At 43.7% G+C, this 18,601-nt stretch overlaps 1 protein-coding gene across 1 annotated transcript in view; it reads left to right on the top strand.

Annotated features, from left to right (window-relative positions):
- ULK1 (unc-51 like autophagy activating kinase 1) overlaps positions 1-18,601 on the top strand; it is a 1,203,955-nt gene that overhangs the window by 659,368 nt on the left and 525,986 nt on the right. The window contains exon 8 of the mRNA XM_044068766.1: positions 2,662-2,763. Coding sequence (XP_043924701.1) covers positions 2,662-2,763 — 102 coding nt within the window. The remainder of the gene's footprint in view (positions 1-2,661; positions 2,764-18,601) is intronic.

The raw sequence follows: 18,601 nt of genomic DNA on the forward strand, positions 1-18,601 counted from the left end.
CCCCTCTTGCCTATTCTCTGTACCCCTAATTGCAGTCATTGCTATCGGCAGAATCTCTTTTCTCTATCGCTACGTGGGCTTAGTTCTTAGAATATTTTCTGCTGCCTTATGAATATAATATTCTCATCTTCCTCTAACCTTGGTGTAGTTAGATGTTCCATAGATAGTTCTGTTTGCTGAAACATCTCTAATACCTGTGTAGGATTTTTGGCTTTTTATTATTATTTTTTTTTTTTGTTATAAGCTCCTTAAGTTTGGCAACAACCCTTTCTACTTCCTTTTGCTTATGTTGTTGTGCTAAGGTTTTTGTAATCTGGAGTTGTTAAGAAAAGTAACAACCTTTCTAAATAATTGAAGGCACTGAAGTCTGTTCACCATTGCATGTATATTTACCATCTACCACCCCTCTGATCCCTTCCTGTAGCTATCCTAGGGTTGGGTAGTTGCCCACTCATGTATCCTACTTCCCGTTTCTTTTACTCTTACAACTTACCCCTGTTGTAAGATTTACTTAGTCTGTAGAGAGGGAGCTTTTGGGGTCTTTCTAAATTGGCATTCTTGAAGGCATATGCCATGTGGGCATCTCTTGCTCTGATCTCAGCCCAGACTTCCTGGGCAGACAGGGTCAAAGAAGGGCTAAAGATAGTGGGGATGAATAGCCTTAACACTCTTAAGTTGTGGACATCCAGGTGGGTAGGAGTCTCCCAGCAAGGAAGGGGAAAGATGGAAAGTCTTGTCATTGGACCTTCAGTAGCCAAAGACCGAAGCATTATCACTGCTGCAACAGTGAACATACTGGAGTGTCTACAAGTGTAAGTTCCTAACACAGCTGTTTGTATATGTACTTTGGTAGGCTAAGCTGTCCGTCACCTGAGGTGAAAATAGTTTTAACAGCAGAATTAGACCAGACTGTGATAACTATGTCTGAGTAATGCAGGTAATCCTTCACCTCTCCACACGCACAAGACACATGTTTCACACAGTCATCTACTGATCCTAGCTGTGCTCTAGCACTCAGCCTCTTAGTTTTGTGAGGAATTCCAAGGTCCTGTCATTGATTATGTGAAAGAATGTTTCCATATGTCTACCCTAGTCTTGCTTCTTTCTGCCAGCTTCACATGACCTCACCTACCTCTTATCTCTGTTGTACTTGTCTGTGTTCCTTTTGCCCACCTCCCTGGAGACTGTATACATCTGTCCCACATTACTCCTCCCTCCCCTTCTTGCAACTTTGCTTTTGTTGTTTCATTCATTTAATCTTTTGTTGTGTCGTTTGCAGTCATTTCTTTCACTGCTGTTATGGCCTTGCTGTTGGATGTCCAGTGGTGCTGTACATGTGTGATCTCCAGAATTGGAATGTAGTAGTTAGATGACCTCTGCATCTTCTTGGATTTCAGTCCTCTGCCATTGCATCCATTTGTTTGCTTTAGCCACTAATTTGCCATATTTTATTTAGTAGTTTGACCTGGGTGTGATGATTGTGACAGTCTGATGACTTCTCTTACTTTGCCTTTCCCAGCATCCAGCTCAACTGTTACCATGATGTTGTCCTAGAACTGCTCAAACTGGGTTGAAAAGGCCTGTCCTGCATGAACCAATTTAGGTGCACATTAGTCAGACGGAATGTTCAAGGTAGTTCACTAGTTCACTAAATGCTTCTTTTAAGTGTACTGCAGATGATGTTATTTATGTGGGTCCCTGTTGAAGCCCTGACCTTGAAACCTCTGCTACAGACTGAAGTCCATCTTCCAGGAAGCCAGCTCTTTGCATCTCCCACAGCTGAACTGATATCACCTTACCTTGAACGTTAAAAACCTGGTTTAAGGTTGGCATACATTTGGTTAGCTTCAGTTCCTCCCTTTCCCGTTCACTGCACAGTGCATGACTGGCAAGAGAAGGTGTATGCTTTATTCATACCTCCCAACTGCTCATATTGTGAACTGTGGCTCCTAAGTAGTTTGCATTTGCTTTGCTCCATCTTTTCTTACAGTAGAAATGGTTTTGAGAAGTTCTCTGTTAATAGTACCAACTGTTTTAAAGTGTCCCTAATTTGGGGCCTTTCCCTAATTATTTTTAGTGTTATGGTCCATATGGTCCTGGCTATGCTGAAAATAGAGAGCAAAGTTTATTTATATATCTGCCTATCTAGTTGGCTATGTATTATCTATTTATGTATGTATGCTTTTGTTGACTCGGTTGGTGCCATTGGACTTGGGACTTGTTTCCAGGTGAGACCCAAGATGGTATTCGTACTGTCTGGGGGAATTTGGCATAGGTGTAGTCATTGGCTGCTTGGTGATAAGTTATGAGCTTTGATTACTCATTAGCCTTTAGCATACCAAAAGTGCAGATGTGAACAGGATATTATCAGCAAAACTGTTATTTACAACTGAATAAAATGTACTTTCCATTTACCAGTAATTAGTTAATACCACCGGCTTGAAAAAAACATTAGCATTTCAGTAGCCTGACCCCTATATTTCAGGTAATGACAGAGAGTGTTAATTGTGGTGATATGTGCCTAAAGTTGTACATTTGTTGCTGTAATGTGTCAGTATTATATAAATGATTGTTCTGCATTGTAAGTGTTTGTCTGCCTTTGCCCAAGGCCTGTCACTTCATGCTGCAACCTTATGTGTTGTGTTTTTATTTTCATAACAGGCTCCTGAAGTCATTATGTCCCAGCATTATGATGCAAAGGCAGATCTGTGGAGCATAGGAACCATCATTTACCAGTGTCTTACTGGGAAGGCTCCCTTCCAGGTGAGTATTTGCTAAAGGTCAACTTAAAAGTGGTTTGTATTGCTTGTCTGCCACTGGGCTTCTAAACTTCTCATCCCTCATTTTTTCATCAGTCAGACTTATGCTGAGCTTACCTGTAAGTTACTATGCAAATTAAGTAAAAAATGGAAACCGCATTAAGAAGTTGCGAAAGTGGAAATTTGTCCCCCAAGATAACTAAAATGTAATTGATAGAATAATATATTTGCTCTGATAAGTTTAAAATGACAGTTTTGTGAGCTTTGTGTATTAGTCTAAAAAACTTGTATGGTCATGGAGTTTTCAGTTGTTAGAGGTGGGTCTGTGTCACATAATCAAATAACCACATTGTCGAACATATCATCTCATCGACAATGCAGGCTGTCGAACCGTCCTGACTGAGGTTGCATTATGGTAGGGATCAGGAAATATGCCTTTTCCCCACTGTAGTGCAATCTTGGAGATGTTCATCGTGCATACAGCTGCAGTCATAACAGATGGGTTTTCCTGCCGTCAGGCGGGTCCTCGGTTGGCCGAATTCAAAGTCTAGGTCCAGCGTCGGTTGTCGTCGCTTCCTCCCTGACGTCAGTGCGACAGGGGTATAAAAGATCCAGCCGACGCCATTTTCTCCAGTCTTTCTTGCCGTGCGGTGCCCGAAGCAGAAGCAGTTTGCAAGTGCCGGTCGGCCAGCTCCTGAGATTACGAATATTTTTCAAGACTACAGGTGGTTCGGTTCTCAGTGAGGCGCCTACGCAGCCCCTGACTACCGACGACACTTCATTGGCGGTGTCTTCTGTGCCTGAGGTCGCAGGCTCTTCGGCCCACACCCCGACTACAGATACCGAAGCCACTCTTGGCGGTGAAACTCAGAGTTTAGACAGACCTGCCACCTCTCAAGGTGTCTACAGGCCTTCCTCTTCTTTTTCCATTAAGGCTTTCACTAAGTCTAAATCAGCCATGCATACTAAAAGGCAAGCTCCACAGGGCCCTTCTCAAGGCCCCATGCCTAAAAATCAGATGCTCAAAATGGCTGAGGATTTGATTACTCTTATTAGGGGTTCCCCCAGAGTGGAGGAAGAATCCCCCTCTTCGGACCAGGCCTCCATTATTTCAGAACATTCTGACAGAAACATTCTTACTCCCCTTTTGAAGATTCTGATGCAGAGGAGTCCATTCCCTCTGTCTCCCCCCCTGAGGATTACTCTTTTGGGGAAACCTTACATACCTTGAGGGAACACTTCCACTGGGAAGGCCAAGAGTACTCCGACTCCAAGAAAAGGCTTAGGGATTTCCTCTTGCTCCCTCAGCACAGGCCTCTGGCTATACCTCCTGTCTTAGACATTCTAGATGATGTGTATTCGGAGGCCTGCCTAAACCCAGATTCTTTACCTCCAGCTCCAGTCAAGCCTGACAGGTATTACCGGGTTCCTGACTCACACCAATTCCTATACAAAAGCCATGCGGCTGACCCAGAAACTATATCACAGGGTCCCAAGGGAATTAAGGCCTCCACTGCTAAAAATCCATTACCTTCACAGAGAGATTCCAGAGCTTTAGAAAGGTGGGGGGAAAAGGTATACACCTCGGCCACCTTAACCATGAGGGCATTAAACTGTCAGTTCCATATGTTAAAGTACCAACAATTTCTGTTATCACAGTTGAGAAGCAAAATGTCACAACCTGAACAACCAGACTTGAAGGAGTTGCAGGATTTGATACATAGTGCAGAACAAGTGGGTAAACATACCTTGCAATGTGGTTTTGATGCTTTAGAGACCTCATGTAGAGCTGCTGTTACAGGATCAGTCATACGTAGACATGCCTGGCTCAAAGAGCAAACCTTACCAGATCATGTCAAAGCTAAATTACTAGATGCCCCTCTGCAAAAAGATGTATTGTTTGGTGTTAAAGCTGAGGAGGTATTAAAGAAAATGGAGGAAAAGGCAAAATCAATGCAAACAGTAAAAGATTTCCTACAGGTACAACCTCCACGTTTCAGTAGAAATTGGGCTTCCAAAAATTGGTCCTTTCCAGCCACAGACAGACCCCAAAGAGGTAGATACAGGCACCCGAGGGGCAGAGGGCAATCTCAAGGATCGTTTAGAGGCAGACAATGGCAAGCGCCCACACAAAGAGGTGGTGAGGATAGTTCATAGCCATTCAGAAAGCAGAACCAATGACTTTCCCCTTTACATGCCAAGCAAGGCTCAAATGGCAGCACCTTTAGGCAGAAAACTGGCATTATTTTCGAAAAATTGGCATATTGTCACAAAAGACAAATGGATCCTGGACATTATAGACAGAGGCTACAGATTCCACTTTCACACCCTTCCAAAAATGAGAGGCATGCCAAACCTGCCACGCAATCAAAGGGCAGAGGCACAAAAACAAATTTCAGATCTCATGGACATGAAAGCTATTCAAGAGGTACCTGTACAAGAACAGGGTCAAGGTTTTTATTCCAGACTATTCCTGGTACCAAGGAAGGGAAAAGATTGGAGACCTATCCATCCTAAACACATTTTTACTTGTGCCAAAATTCAAGATGCTCACATTACAGCAGCTTCTTCCCATGCTGGGCAAGGAGTCTTGGCTGGTAACATTGGACCTCAAGGAGGCATACCTGCATGTCCCAATCAGACAAGATTGCAGAAGATACCTCAGATTTCTTGCAGGTTCAACCTATTATCAATTCTCTGCATTGCCCTTTGGCTTATCTACTGCGCCCAGAGTGTTCACGAAATGCCTGGCATCTGTAATCGCCTACTGCAGACTTCAAGGGATACAAATATACCCATATCTGGACGACTGCCTGATCCAAGTGGACAGCAAGCACATACTTCTGAAACATCTGGCGTTTGTAATAATGTTGTTGAATTCTCTGGGATACACAGTCAACAAAAAGAAATCAAGGCTAATACCCTCTCAAACAATAATTTTCCTGGGTGCCAGCTTGGATACAAACACCCAGATGGCCTACCTCACGCCAGAGAAACAAGGGCAACTAACTCAATACTTAAGAAAACTGGCAACTTTCACCACGCTGACTGCAAGGAAAATCCTGCAGGCTCTGGAATTCATGGCATCTTGCATCTTACTAATCCCATGTGCAAAGCTGCATTTGAGGAAACTTCAGTGGTACCTAAAAAACCTATGGTCTCAACACAGCCACAGTTTGGAAATAATAATACCACTAATTCCATGTCTTCAAAAGGAATTTCTGTGGTGGGCTCAAGCATGCCAAAGAAACACAGGTCTCCCATTCTGCAAGCCTCAAGCAAATCAAGTCATCACAACAGATGCCTCGGACTACGCCTGGGGGGGCGCACATGACAGATCGGTGCATTCAGGGCAAATGGTCCTAAAAAGAGAAGCACCTACACATCAATCAAAAGGAAATGCTAGCAGTAATAAATGCTATTATAGCTTTCAAAGACCTACTGCATCCAGGCCAGCTATTGATAAGGACGGACAACACCACAGTAATGTGGTACATAAACAAACAGGGAGGTACCCATTCATACCCCCTATGCAGGCAAGCCATGTCTCTTTGGAACATGGCTCTGGAATTGCAAATCGAGCTTCAAGCACAGTACCTGCCAGGCAAGGAAAACACACACTGGCAGACAACCTAAGCAGAAATATCACAGATCCACACGAATGGAAGTTGCATCCTCAAGTTTTCACAAAGATAATTCAAGCATGGGGAAGGCCAGACATAGATCTCTTTGCCTCCCACAGAAATCACCAATTGGCAAAATTCTGCTCAAGGACTTTTCATCCACAGGCCTGGAAAGTGGACGCACTCTCTTTCAGTTGGACAACAATGACAGTTTATGCCTTTCCACCTCTCCCTCTGCTGCCCAAAGTTCTATTAAAAACCAGAGCAGACAGACCAAAGATGATTCTCATTGCTCCAGACTGGCCAAGACAACACTGGTACCCACTCCTGAAAAGCCTGACACATTCCCCACCATGGATCCTGCCTCTAATGCCTCTTCTACTGACTCAGCACAACTTCAAAACTCTTCACAGTCAGCTGAAAACACTCAATCTAGCCGCATGGAAGATTCCTTAAATTCACAACAGGCCCTACTCTCCAAGGAGGTGCAGGATGTCATTTTGGAGGCCAGAAAGCCTTATACTAGAAAAGCCTACTCTGCAAAATGGAAACGGTTTTGTGCCTGGAATGAGAAAAAGGGTCAGAATCCTGGAATACTGAATTTACCTCAAATATTACAGTACCTAGCTGAGATGCTAAGCAGTGGACTTTCATTCTCCTCCATCAAAATCCATGCCTCAGCCATTTCTGCAGAATACAACACTGATCCTCCTTTATTCTCTCACCCCCTTTTAAGACAGTTCCTCAGAGGGGCTAAGAATATAAAACCTCCAAGGAAACAACCAGTACCTGCTTGGGACCTCAATTTCATTCTAGAAAAACTGACCTTGCCTCCTTTTGAGCCAGCTGCTTCAACAGAACTGCAATACTTGTCCTGGAAAACAGCCTTCCTCCTGGCAATCACCTCAGCTCGCAGGGTTTCGGAACTACAAGCCCTCATGGCTGTGCAGCCTTTCATCATTTTCCATCAGGACAGAGTTGCCTTACGAACCAGTCCGTCCTTTATGCCAAAGGTAGTATCCAGGGTAGCCTTGAATCAGGCTATCGACTTACCTACCTTTTACCCTAATCCTCAAAACAAAGGGTGGAGACTACTACATTCCTTGGACATTCACAGACAGCTGCGTTATTATTTGGACAGAACAAAGCCTTTCAGAAAATCAGAGCAACTCTTTGTGTCCTATGCTGCAGGAGCTCAAGGGAAGCCTATTTCCAAACAGACAATCTCAAAGTGGATAGCCCACTGCATACGCTTTTGTTACTCTTTTCATGGTAAATCTGTACCTGCAGGCATCAGATCTCACTCCACAAGGGCCAAAGCTACCTCTGCAGCTTTCCTCAGGGGGGTTCCTACCAAAGATATTTTGGAAGCAGCCACTTGGAGTTCCGTACATACCTTCTCCAAGCACTACCACCTACCATTATACTCCAAATCTAGAGCAGGCTTTGCCACTGCAGTCTTGCAGAGCATCCTGGCTCCTCCTAGTTCCACCTAGTGCCTACCACCCCTTTTTTAGCTTTGGGATTCTACCCATCTATTATGACTGCAGCTGTATGCACGATGAACATAGTACAGTTTTGTACCTACCATAAATGTAGATGTTCGAGTGCTAATACAGCTGCAGTCCAGGTTTCCCTCCCTCATTCCCCTCTTGGGACAGGCCTAACGGCTAACACCTCCTCATACAACCTGATTGGGGTATTCTTTTATGGTGTATTTGCTTGCAACTACTGTTTTTTTTTTTTTTTTATTATATTGCATTGCATTATTACATGATTTTATGTATAGCCTTCCTTCTGGGGGCACTTGACATCTGGGGCAAGAAAAACTGAAGAAAATGGCGTCAGCTGGACCTTTTATACCCTGTCGCACTGACGTCAGGGAGGAAGCGACGACAACCGACGCCGGACCTAGACTTTGGAATTCGGCCGACAGAGGACCCGCCTGATGGCAGGAAAACCCATCTGTTATGACTGCAGCTGTATTAGCACTCGAACATCTACATTTATGGTAGGTACAAAACTGTACTTTGGAATATATATAATTAGCAGGTGATGGGGGGTTGCTGACCTGCATTGCTGACAAGATGACTTTTCGACAGTGTGGCCATTCAATTATTTGATGTAGACCTGTTAGAAACAGAGTTTATTAGTAGAGCTGGAATGTCATGACTTATTGTAGTCCCATGTCAGTCCATCAGAATCCACTTCCTCAAAAAATTACTTAGTCTAAACAAAAGCAGTTGTTATGGTTTTGGGGCCCATACCCCATCAAGCAGGTTGCTTCATCTCCTGTACTCCTAAGTTTAATCTAATCAACTCTGAGGTCACAGTACCTCAGGGTAGGGCAAACCTCAGCTGCAGTGACCTTCTAAGAATGGGTCCCCATCAGATTATTGAATTTTCAAAACTTAGAAAGTCATATGGTTGAGACGATATGAACGAAGTTTTGAAACTTAGAATGTTTTGAATGGAGATCGCAGTACAACACGGAAAGTGAAACTTGCCTTTTTCAACAAGGTAGTTCAATCTCACAGTTGGTATATTTAACTAGAAGGGGGTGTGGGGAGTGCAGGGGGTCTTGCCCGCTTGCAAAAATGGTAAAAATTGAATTTTTGTTTCACTGTTCGAACTTCCAGAACTTTGATCATATGGTTTCAGCAATATGAATTTTGAAGTTTCGGAACTTCGATAATCTGACATAGATCCCGGAGGATATGTATTTCGGCTAAGTGCATTGTCCAGCAGTTGACCTTTGTACATCTGACAGATTCCTAGTCATCACAGCTCCTAGATGCTGACTTTTCTGTTATTTAACAAACGTTAATGGTCTCCTTGTTGAATCTCTTAGCCTTGACCTAGGAGAGCAAGAAAGCTCGGATCCCTCTACTTTCTGTATCCTTGTGTTTTTGAATGAAGTAAGCTGTCTCTGTAGTGTTTCCTCACTAGTTGTATTGTGAAATTGTGTGGACAAAGTGCCATTTGTTAGTAACACACACAACTGTAGCTATATTATGTGGATAAGTAAATAAGAGAACTAATCCAGGCCCCTCCATTGTGTTTTATTGCTGCCTTTTGATGCCATCTACTACTGTAACTTTCCTCTGTGATTTTGGAAATGCATTCCTTTATCAACTTTTGCAGCATTTTTCATAAATCTGTTACTTTTGTGCTTTTACTAGAAATGTAAGTTTCTTAGTAGCAGCTCATCACAATCCTGACATCATTGATGTGTTTGACTTAGACTTGGATAATGCACATGGAGTTCTCGATTCCTAGCCCTTCAGCTTGCATAGGAATTTAATTTATTCTCTTTTCAACTAGGTGGAATACTTTTGGAGATTTCTGTGTTAGTTATGTAGATGAGGTCTTATCCTAACGGTGACTGAATAAGTCGCCGTGGTAGATATCCGTACTGTCTGTGCAGGTGGTTCTTGTTCTAATAGTGACTTGTTGGATTTCCTTGGTAGATATTCACAGCATCTCTGCAGGTGGGTCTTGTAACTAATAGTGATAGGGTAAATTGGCTCGGGGGATTTCCAGTTTGGATGTGCAGGTGGATCTTATCCTAGTAGTGATTGGGTTGCTTTTCCTGGTAGACTTATTAATTGGATTTTCAGGTGGATCTTGTCCTAACTGTGATTGCATAGGGTGGCTTAGGAGATTTACATGTAGATCACACCACTTGTAGCCTAAATTTGGTACTCCTTTGTTTGATGAGGTAGACCTTTAGACTTTAAAGGCTATCCGTACCGAGAAACTGAATTATTTTATAGTTTGTTATACCTCAGAATGATCTGATAAGGCCTGCCATGCTTACATGTTTTCACTTTATATTCAATGCCTTTGCCTCGCTCAGATAAAGTTTATTTATTTATTTTATTTAAGACACAAAATGCATTCTGATGGACAGAACATGTACTGTGGTCCTATTTATGATTAGGTCTGTTAAACGTGGCTGTTTTGTCTTTTTTAATGACTTCTTTTTGATTTTTTTTTTTTTAATGGCAATGTCTTACACATGATTCTAATGTACATTTGAATGTTGTTCCTCAAAGCATAAAATACTTAGTTGGTTTGTTCAAATTTGAAATTGCAGCTGCTACATTTTCTAGCTAGTGTTTAAAGTTGGACAAGTTGACAGTCTTTAGATGCATCGCACACTTTATATTCAATGCCTTTCCCTCGCTCGGGTTGGCCTTGACATTAGTGAACTGATGTAGATGTGATAGAAGTAGCCACCCATCTGTTTACTCAGTTATTTCTGCCAACAGAAGAGTGTGTATATGATGTCAGGTGCTGTGACAGGTACGAGGTTTTAACAGAAAGCCAGAGCAGTATGCTGGGAAACTCCAGAATCGGGTGTAGTCAGGAGCAAAAAGACCAGTATTTAAATTGTTTGTTCTTGGTGTGTTACAATCCTAGGGTTAGAGGAATGAAAATAAAGAACTGTTTAAAATGACATTTGATTGAGATCCATTTTTAGAAGTTCAAAAAATGTAATGATAGAAAAATGTGATAAATAGCTTTCTGAAAAAAGTTTTCCTGTGGGGGATGCAGTCCCAACACATTTCCCCATGTAGGAACTTTACCCCCTGTATCTCCAGTCTGCTTTGAGGTCGGTACACCTTGGAACAAGAACAAACCTCGACTGTAGCAACCTCTGTAAGCAGTTTCTGCCAAGTGCAGTTACCTAGATGTCATTTGAGTACTGTTGTTCTTAAGTTCCATCTGTGACCATCTCCTTAAAAGCCTGTTGTGGTATATTTAAAGGTTAAATTTGAAACAGTTGGTAATGTAGTTACTTTTGTTTAAGCTTAGAACTGTAGCTCTGATGAGGCCTCTTGTATTGGCCCTTTGGAGGCTGCCATTCCTTTGACTACAGGGTACATCCTCCTAGACTGAAACTCTAGCTTTGCTATCTGAATTGGACTTCAGTTCCCACTCACCCACATCAGAACACAGCTTAATGTGTGTTGAGGTGGAAGGTAATACCCCTACAGTATTAGTCAAAGAGGGTGTTTGCGTCTGTAAGTCAAAGCTGACAGGTGTCTCTGAAGGCTATAGAAAATTGTGACTTAGCAAGATGTCTGCATCCATACAAAGGAAACCCTTCATTCACTCTATTCCACCAGCCTCCATTTACAGACTGGTTAAGGCTTGCTCAGCAATTATTTTCAATTTCTTTGTAATTTGCAGCTACTCCTAGATTAGCCTTCTGCATCTGGAGTCCATTCCTCAAAAAAAACAAGATAGCTTTCTCCAGAAAGAGAGACTATCCGTCCTTTGACTTTGAAGAGGGAGAATTGGACTGTAGGATGTTCTTCGTGTTTCACAGTTGCAGTCATTACATTTGGGTAATCCTGCTGGCAGGTTACGCTCAGTCGGCCTGAATTCCAAAGTCCTGGGTCCTGTATTGGCTGCTGTCGCCCCTTCCCTGACGTCAGGTCGTCAGGGGTATAAAATATGCGGCTGACGCCATTTTCTTTAGCCTTTCTTGCCGCGCGGTGCCCAAAGCAGAAGCAGTTCGCAAGTGCCGGTCGGCCGACTCCTGAGATTATTGTGTTCGAGTTTCAGATCCGAAGTCTTCTATAAAGCTGAGTACCCCGTTGGGGAAACTTTTTTCTTGCTCCAGACCGATGTCAGAAAAAGTTAATGTATTTCTTGTGGGAAGCAAATACCTCATAAGGACTTTCATTCTTACTGTAGTCCTTGCCTAGGCCCTGACCATAATGTTTCAGGTTGTCGGTTTTGTGCTAGATTTAACCAATGCACTATTAAGTGTCGGTATGATTTTGCATTAAACTGTTTTGGACGCAGGTTTAATTATCCAGAAATGTCGTCGGAGAGCCATCGGACTACCGGAGTTCACAAAAAACGCAAAGAAAAAGAAAAGGATAGACAACCGAGGCCCAAAACCGACGACGAAGCTTCTCCTAAACCAGTTGTCGATTCTCAGTGAGACACTTTTGCAGCCCCTGACACCCACTACTTTAAAGTTGCAGGCCGCTACCGACTCCTACTTGGAGTTGGCTATGCCGCTGGAAACTCAAGGTATTGGAGCATTGGTCGCTGTTCCTTCAGATGGGTCCAGAGCCGCTAAGCAGGCACCAGCTTCTGAAGGTGTATTCAGACCTAAACATCTATACATTAAACCAACTTCAAAGGCAAAGACTAAAGCACCTTCAAAGACAAAGAAGCAAACTCAAGAGCCACGTGGACAGGCCTCCATGCCCAAAAAGCAGATGCTCAAAATGGCCGAAGACTTGATTACTTTGATCAGGGGTTCCCATCCCCTTCCTGATAAGAGGCCTAGGCAAGAGACTGACTATGAATCTTCAGATCAGGTTTCCATTTCTTCTGATTCCTCTTCTGATCAGGAATATTCTCTTTCCCCCTGTGAGGATTCTGATGCTGAAGAATCCATACCTTCAGCTTCTCCTCCTGAGGACTATTCTTTTGGGGAAACCTTACATACCATGAGAGAGCATTTCCACTGGGAGAGCCAAGATTTTTCAGAATCTAAAAAGAGGCTCAGGGATTTCCTTTTACTACCTCAACACAAGCCACTAGCCATCCCACCTGTGTTAGACATTGTAGATGATGTGTTTTCGGACTCTAGTCTTACACCTGACTCCTTACCTCCAGCTCCTGTTAGGCCAGACAGATGTTACAGGGTTCCTGACTCTCATAAATTCCTTTTTAAAAACCCTGCTGCAGACCCAGAAACTATTTCTCAGGGTCCCAATGGAGTTAAGGCTTCCACTGCAAAAAACCCAATCCCCTCTGACAGAGATTCTAGGGCACTGGATAGATGGGGAAAAAGGTTTACAAATCTGCTACCTTGGCTATAAGGGCCTTAAACTGTCAGTTTCATATGCTCAAATATCAACAACATGTCATGGCATTGCTTAAACAGAAAATGTTGTTAAACACTGAATGTGCAGAAAACAAGGAAATGCACGATTTATTGCATGCAGCTGAACAAGTTGGAAAGCATACTTTGCAATGTGGTTTTGATTCTTTAGAGGTCTCGTGCAGGGCGGCAGTTACAGGTTCTGTTATTAGGAGGCGTGCTTGGTTAAAGGAACAAAATCTGCCTGATCATGTTAAAGTTAAATTATTAGATCCACCTTTACAACATGATACTTTGTTTGGTATTAAGGCAGAAGAGGAGTTAAAGAAAATGGAGGACAAAGCTAAATCTATGCAAACGGTCAAAGATTTTTTACAAGTACAGCCACCTAGGTTTAGTAGACACTGGCCAACAAAGAATTGGTCCTTTCCTGTGTCAGACAGGCCTCAAAGGGGCAGAACCAGACGCCCTAGAGGCAGATCCTAGGCGTAAGGTTCATTCCGCTCAAAACAATGGGGAGCTTCTACTTCCGAAGTTGGAGAAGACAAATCACAACCTTTCAGGAAACAGTCCCAATAACTTCCAGCTGCCTGCACCAAGCACTTATCTCCTGGCAGCACCCTTAGGGGGAAAATTAGCACTTTTTTCTCAAAATTGGCACATTATAACCCAGGACAAGTGGGTCTTAAATATCGTGTCACAAGGCTACAAGTTCCATTTCCATACCCTGCCAAAGGCAAACGGATGGCCAGATCTGCCATAAAATCAATGGACAGAGGCACAAAAACAAGTCTTATCCCTCATGGACATGGGGGCCATTCAACTAGTACCAAAGCAAGAGCAGGGACAAGGATTTTACTCAAGACTGTTCTTGGTACCCAGAAAGGACAAGGCCTGGAGGCCAATACTGGACCTATCTATTTTGAACACATTCCTGGATATACCAAAATTCAAGATGTTGACTTTGCAGCAGCTTCTGCCCATGCTGGACAAGAACGCTTGGCTGGTGACTTTAGACCTAAAAGAGGCATACCTGCATGTCCCAATCAGACAAATATGCAGAAGATACCTCAGATTCAAGGCTGGCTCAATGCATTAACAATTCTCTGCACTGCCCTTTGGCTTATCTACTGCGCCCAGGGTCTTTACAAAGTGCCTGGCACCAGTAATTGCATTCTGCAGACAAAGAGGAATACAAATATATCCTTACTTGGACGACTGTTTAATTCAAGCAGAGAACAAGGACATTCTTCTGCAGCATCTGGCATTTGTGAAAAGACTTCTAACATGCCTAGGGTACACAGTCAACGAAAATAAATCAAAACTAGTACCCTTTCAAGAGATAATATTCCTGGGTGCAAGCTTAAACACAACTGCCCAGATGGCTTATCTCATGCCAGACAAACAAAGGCAACTGACTACCTGTTTCAAAATGTTGGCAACAAAGGCCCAGTTTTCTGCAAGAAAAATTCTGCAGGCTTTGGGCTTCATGGCATCCTGCATCCTACTAATTCCATATGCAAGACTGCATATGAGGAAACTTCAATGGTACCTAAAATGTGTTTGGACTCAACATTGCCACAGCCTAGAAACTATGATTACTCTCATTCCCTGCCTGCAACAGGAGTTTCGATAGTGGGCAAAGGCTTGTCACCAAAACAAGGGACAGCCATTCACATTACCCCCAGCCAGGCAGACACTAACAAAAGATGCATCAGATTATGCCTGGGGGGGGGGGGGGCACATGGCAGGAAGATGCATTCAGGGCACATGGACCCCAATCCAAATGCTTCTACATATCAATCAAAACGTGATGCTAGCAGTTCAAAATGCCCTGACAGCCTTCAAGGACCTTCTTCATCTAGGACAACTACTGATAAAGACAGTCAACACCACGGTCATGTGGTACATAAACAAGCAGGGGGGCACACATTCTTACCCCCTTTGCAGACTAGCCATGACTTTATGGGACACAGCATTGACTTACCAAGTAAATCTGCAGGCACAATTCCTGCCAGGAAGGAAAAATACTCTGGCAGACGAACTAAGCAGAAACCTCATGGATCCCCACGAGTGGCACCTGGATCCACAAATCTTCAACATGATAACAAGGAAATGGGGATGCCCGGACATAGATCTATTTGCCTCCCCTCACAACTACCAACTAAAAAGATTCTGCACAAGGATTTTATCACAGACAAGCATGGAAAGTGGACGTCCTATCTTTCAGCTGGAAAAACCTATCAGTATATGCATTTCCCCCTTTGCCTCTCCTCCCCAAGGTACTCCTAAAGGTCAGACAGGAGAAGCCAAGGATGATACTGATTGCCCCAGACTGGCCCCGCTAGTACTGGTATCCAATACTAAGGATCTTGTGTCAATGCCCAGCGTGCACCTTACCTCAGATACCTCATCTACTGTCCCAGCAAAACAATCAGATCCTGCACAGCCAACTCAGGACTTTAAAACTGGCAGCATGGCGGATAATGTAGTCATACAAAACACACCTCTCAGTAAAGCTGTGATGGATGTCATTTTGGAGGCCAGAAGGCCTAGTACTAGAAAATCTTACACTGGAAAATGGAAGAGATTCTGTGCTTGGAACCAGGCACAAGGAACTGATACAGCTTTGCCAAATATTCCTTAGATTTTGCAATACTTAACTGAGATGCTGGACAAAGGTCTATCTTTTTCATCTATTAAAATTCATGCCTCTGCCATTTCGGCTCATTACAATACAGAGCCACCAATCTTTTCTCATCCCTTACTAAATCAGTACCTCAGAGGAGCCAAAAATATAAGGCCTCTAAGGTGATCACCAATGCCTGCATGGGACCTCAACTATGTCTTGGAAAAACTCACCCTGCCTCCTTTTGAGCCAGCTGCTACTGCTGATACAAAGTTTTTATCCTGGAAAACAGCTCTGCTCATAGCAATAACTTATGCAAGACGAGTTTCAGAGCTTCAGGCACTCATGGCTGTGGAACCTTTCATCATTTTTTATCCATTTTTTATCTCTCTGAGGACAAACCCAACATTTATGCCCAAGGTGGTGTCCAGTGTGGCCCTTAACCAAACTATTCATCTGCCAACTTTTTATCCAAATCCACAGAACAAGGGGGGGAGAATTCTGCATTCTTTGGACGTACACAGACAGCTTAGATTCTACTTGGACAGAACCAAAGTTTTCAGAAAGACGGAACAATTACTAGTGGCATATGCTGCAGGATCACAAGGAAAGGCTATCTCAAAGCAGACTATTTCAAAGTGGATAGGTCACTGCATTCGATGTCCTTCATGGATGCATCTGCAATCATAACAACTGGGTTGTCCTGTCGTCAGGCAGCCCTTCAGTCGGCCGGATTCCAAAGTCCGGGTCCGGCTTCGGCTGATGTCGCACTTCACCCGACGTCATCTCTGTTGGTCTTCGGGTATAAAGGCATCAGCCGACGCCATTTTCCTCAGTCTTTCTTGCCGTGGCGCCAAGCAGAAGCTGTTCGCAAGTGCCGGTCGGTCGGATCCAGAGATTACTTCTACCGAATACTACTTCGAAGACTTCTAAAGCTAAGTACCCCGTTGGGGACACTTTCTTGCCTCAGCCGATGTCAGAAAAAGTTAATAATTGTTTAACCTGTGGGAAACAAATACCTCATAAAGATTTCCACTCTTATTGTCTGCCTTGTTTAGGCCCAGCCCACGACGTAGCAGCCTGTTCGGCCTGTGCTTCTTTCAACCGGACGAGCGTGGCGTCGGTCGGAGTTTGCTGAACAGTTTTTCGGTAGTGATTTTGCGTACATTATGCCACCGGATCCACCGACTACCCAATCTGCCAAAAACGCAAAGATAAAGACCGACACTCGCGGTCCGCGGTTTCGGCTGAAACCATGGTTAAGCAAACGCGAGTGTCTCGGTTTCGGCGAAACCGAGAAAACTGATCAAAGTACAGCTGAATCTATCTCTACAACTGAGGCCCTGCTACCATTCTTGAATCGGCCTCAGAAATTATACCCACTACGGTGGTTGCCACTGACTTATCAGACACCATTCCCTTGGATGTCTCTACCCCAGCACGTGGTGCTGCTAGGCCTTCAGCAGCCATGTCCATTAAGGCCTTCGCCAGGGCTAAAGCAGCCAAGACTACTAAAACAGTGCCTGTTAAACCCCTTCAACCAGGCCCTCCTCTAGTTCTCAAATGCTTACTCTGGCAGAAGATTTAATTTCATTAATTAGAGGATCTCAATCTCACCCAGACAGGGCCTCTCAGCCCCAGAGAAGAGACCTAGGGCAGAGCCCCCTGAGCCAGTGTCATCTGATGATTCAGCCGATGAATCAGACATAACTGACCAGCCAGAGGCTCCTTTCTCTAATTTTGAAGACTCTGATGCTGAAGAATCCATTCCAGCTGCTTCCCCACCAGAAGAATTTTCCTTTGGGGAAACCTTACATGCCATGCGAGAGCAGTTCCAATGGCAGCAACAGGATTTTTCAGACTCCAGAAAAAGACTTAGGACTTTTCTGCACCTTCCACAACACAGGCCCTTAGCTATACCTCCTGTTCTCTCTGTGGTGGATGATGCTTTCAATGATGTCTGCTCCGCTCCAGATTCTTTACCTCCAGCCCCTGCCAAACCAGACAGATTTTACAGGGTGCCAGACACTCATCACCACCTTTACAAGGCCCCTCTTGCAGATCCCGGAACTATATCCCAGGGTCCCAAGGGAGGAGCCCTGACCATAGCTAAAACCCTATTCCTTCTGAAAGGGAAGCAAGGTCATTAGACAGATGGGGCAAAAAGGTCTACACTTCAGCTACTCTCTCAGCTAGAGCTTTAAACTGTCAGTTTCACATGATACAATACCAAGAGTTTATGCTTGATCAGTTAACTAAAAAGCTAACCACTGATGAATCTCTTGATAAGAAATATGTATTAGAAATGGTAAATAACATACAACAGGTTAGTAACCATTCCTTAAAATGTGGCTATGATGCACTGGAGGCTTCATTTAGATCAGCCATGACTGGCACAGTGATAAGAAGGCATGCATGGCTAAAGGAGCAAGCTTTACCGGATCATGTTAAAGCAAAGTTTACTAGATGCTCCTATGGATAAGACAAGTTTGTTTGGTACACCTGCCCAGCAGGTTATGAAGAAAATGGAAGAAAAGGCAAAATCCGTTCAAACGGTTAAAGATTTCTTGCAGGTTCAACCCCCAAGGTTTAGCAGGAACTGGCCTGCCAAAAATTGGTCCTTTCCTGACTCCACAAGATCTCAAAGGGGCAGAAACAGACGTTCCAGAGGCAGAAACCAATCCAGAGGAGGTGCCTACAGAGGACGACAGTGGCAAGGTAACAACAGAGGCAC

This window comes from Protopterus annectens, chromosome 4.part0, assembly GCF_019279795.1.
Source record: "Protopterus annectens isolate FY-2018-M chromosome 4.part0, PAN1.0, whole genome shotgun sequence".
Classification (NCBI taxonomy): Eukaryota; Metazoa; Chordata; order Ceratodontiformes; family Protopteridae; genus Protopterus; species Protopterus annectens.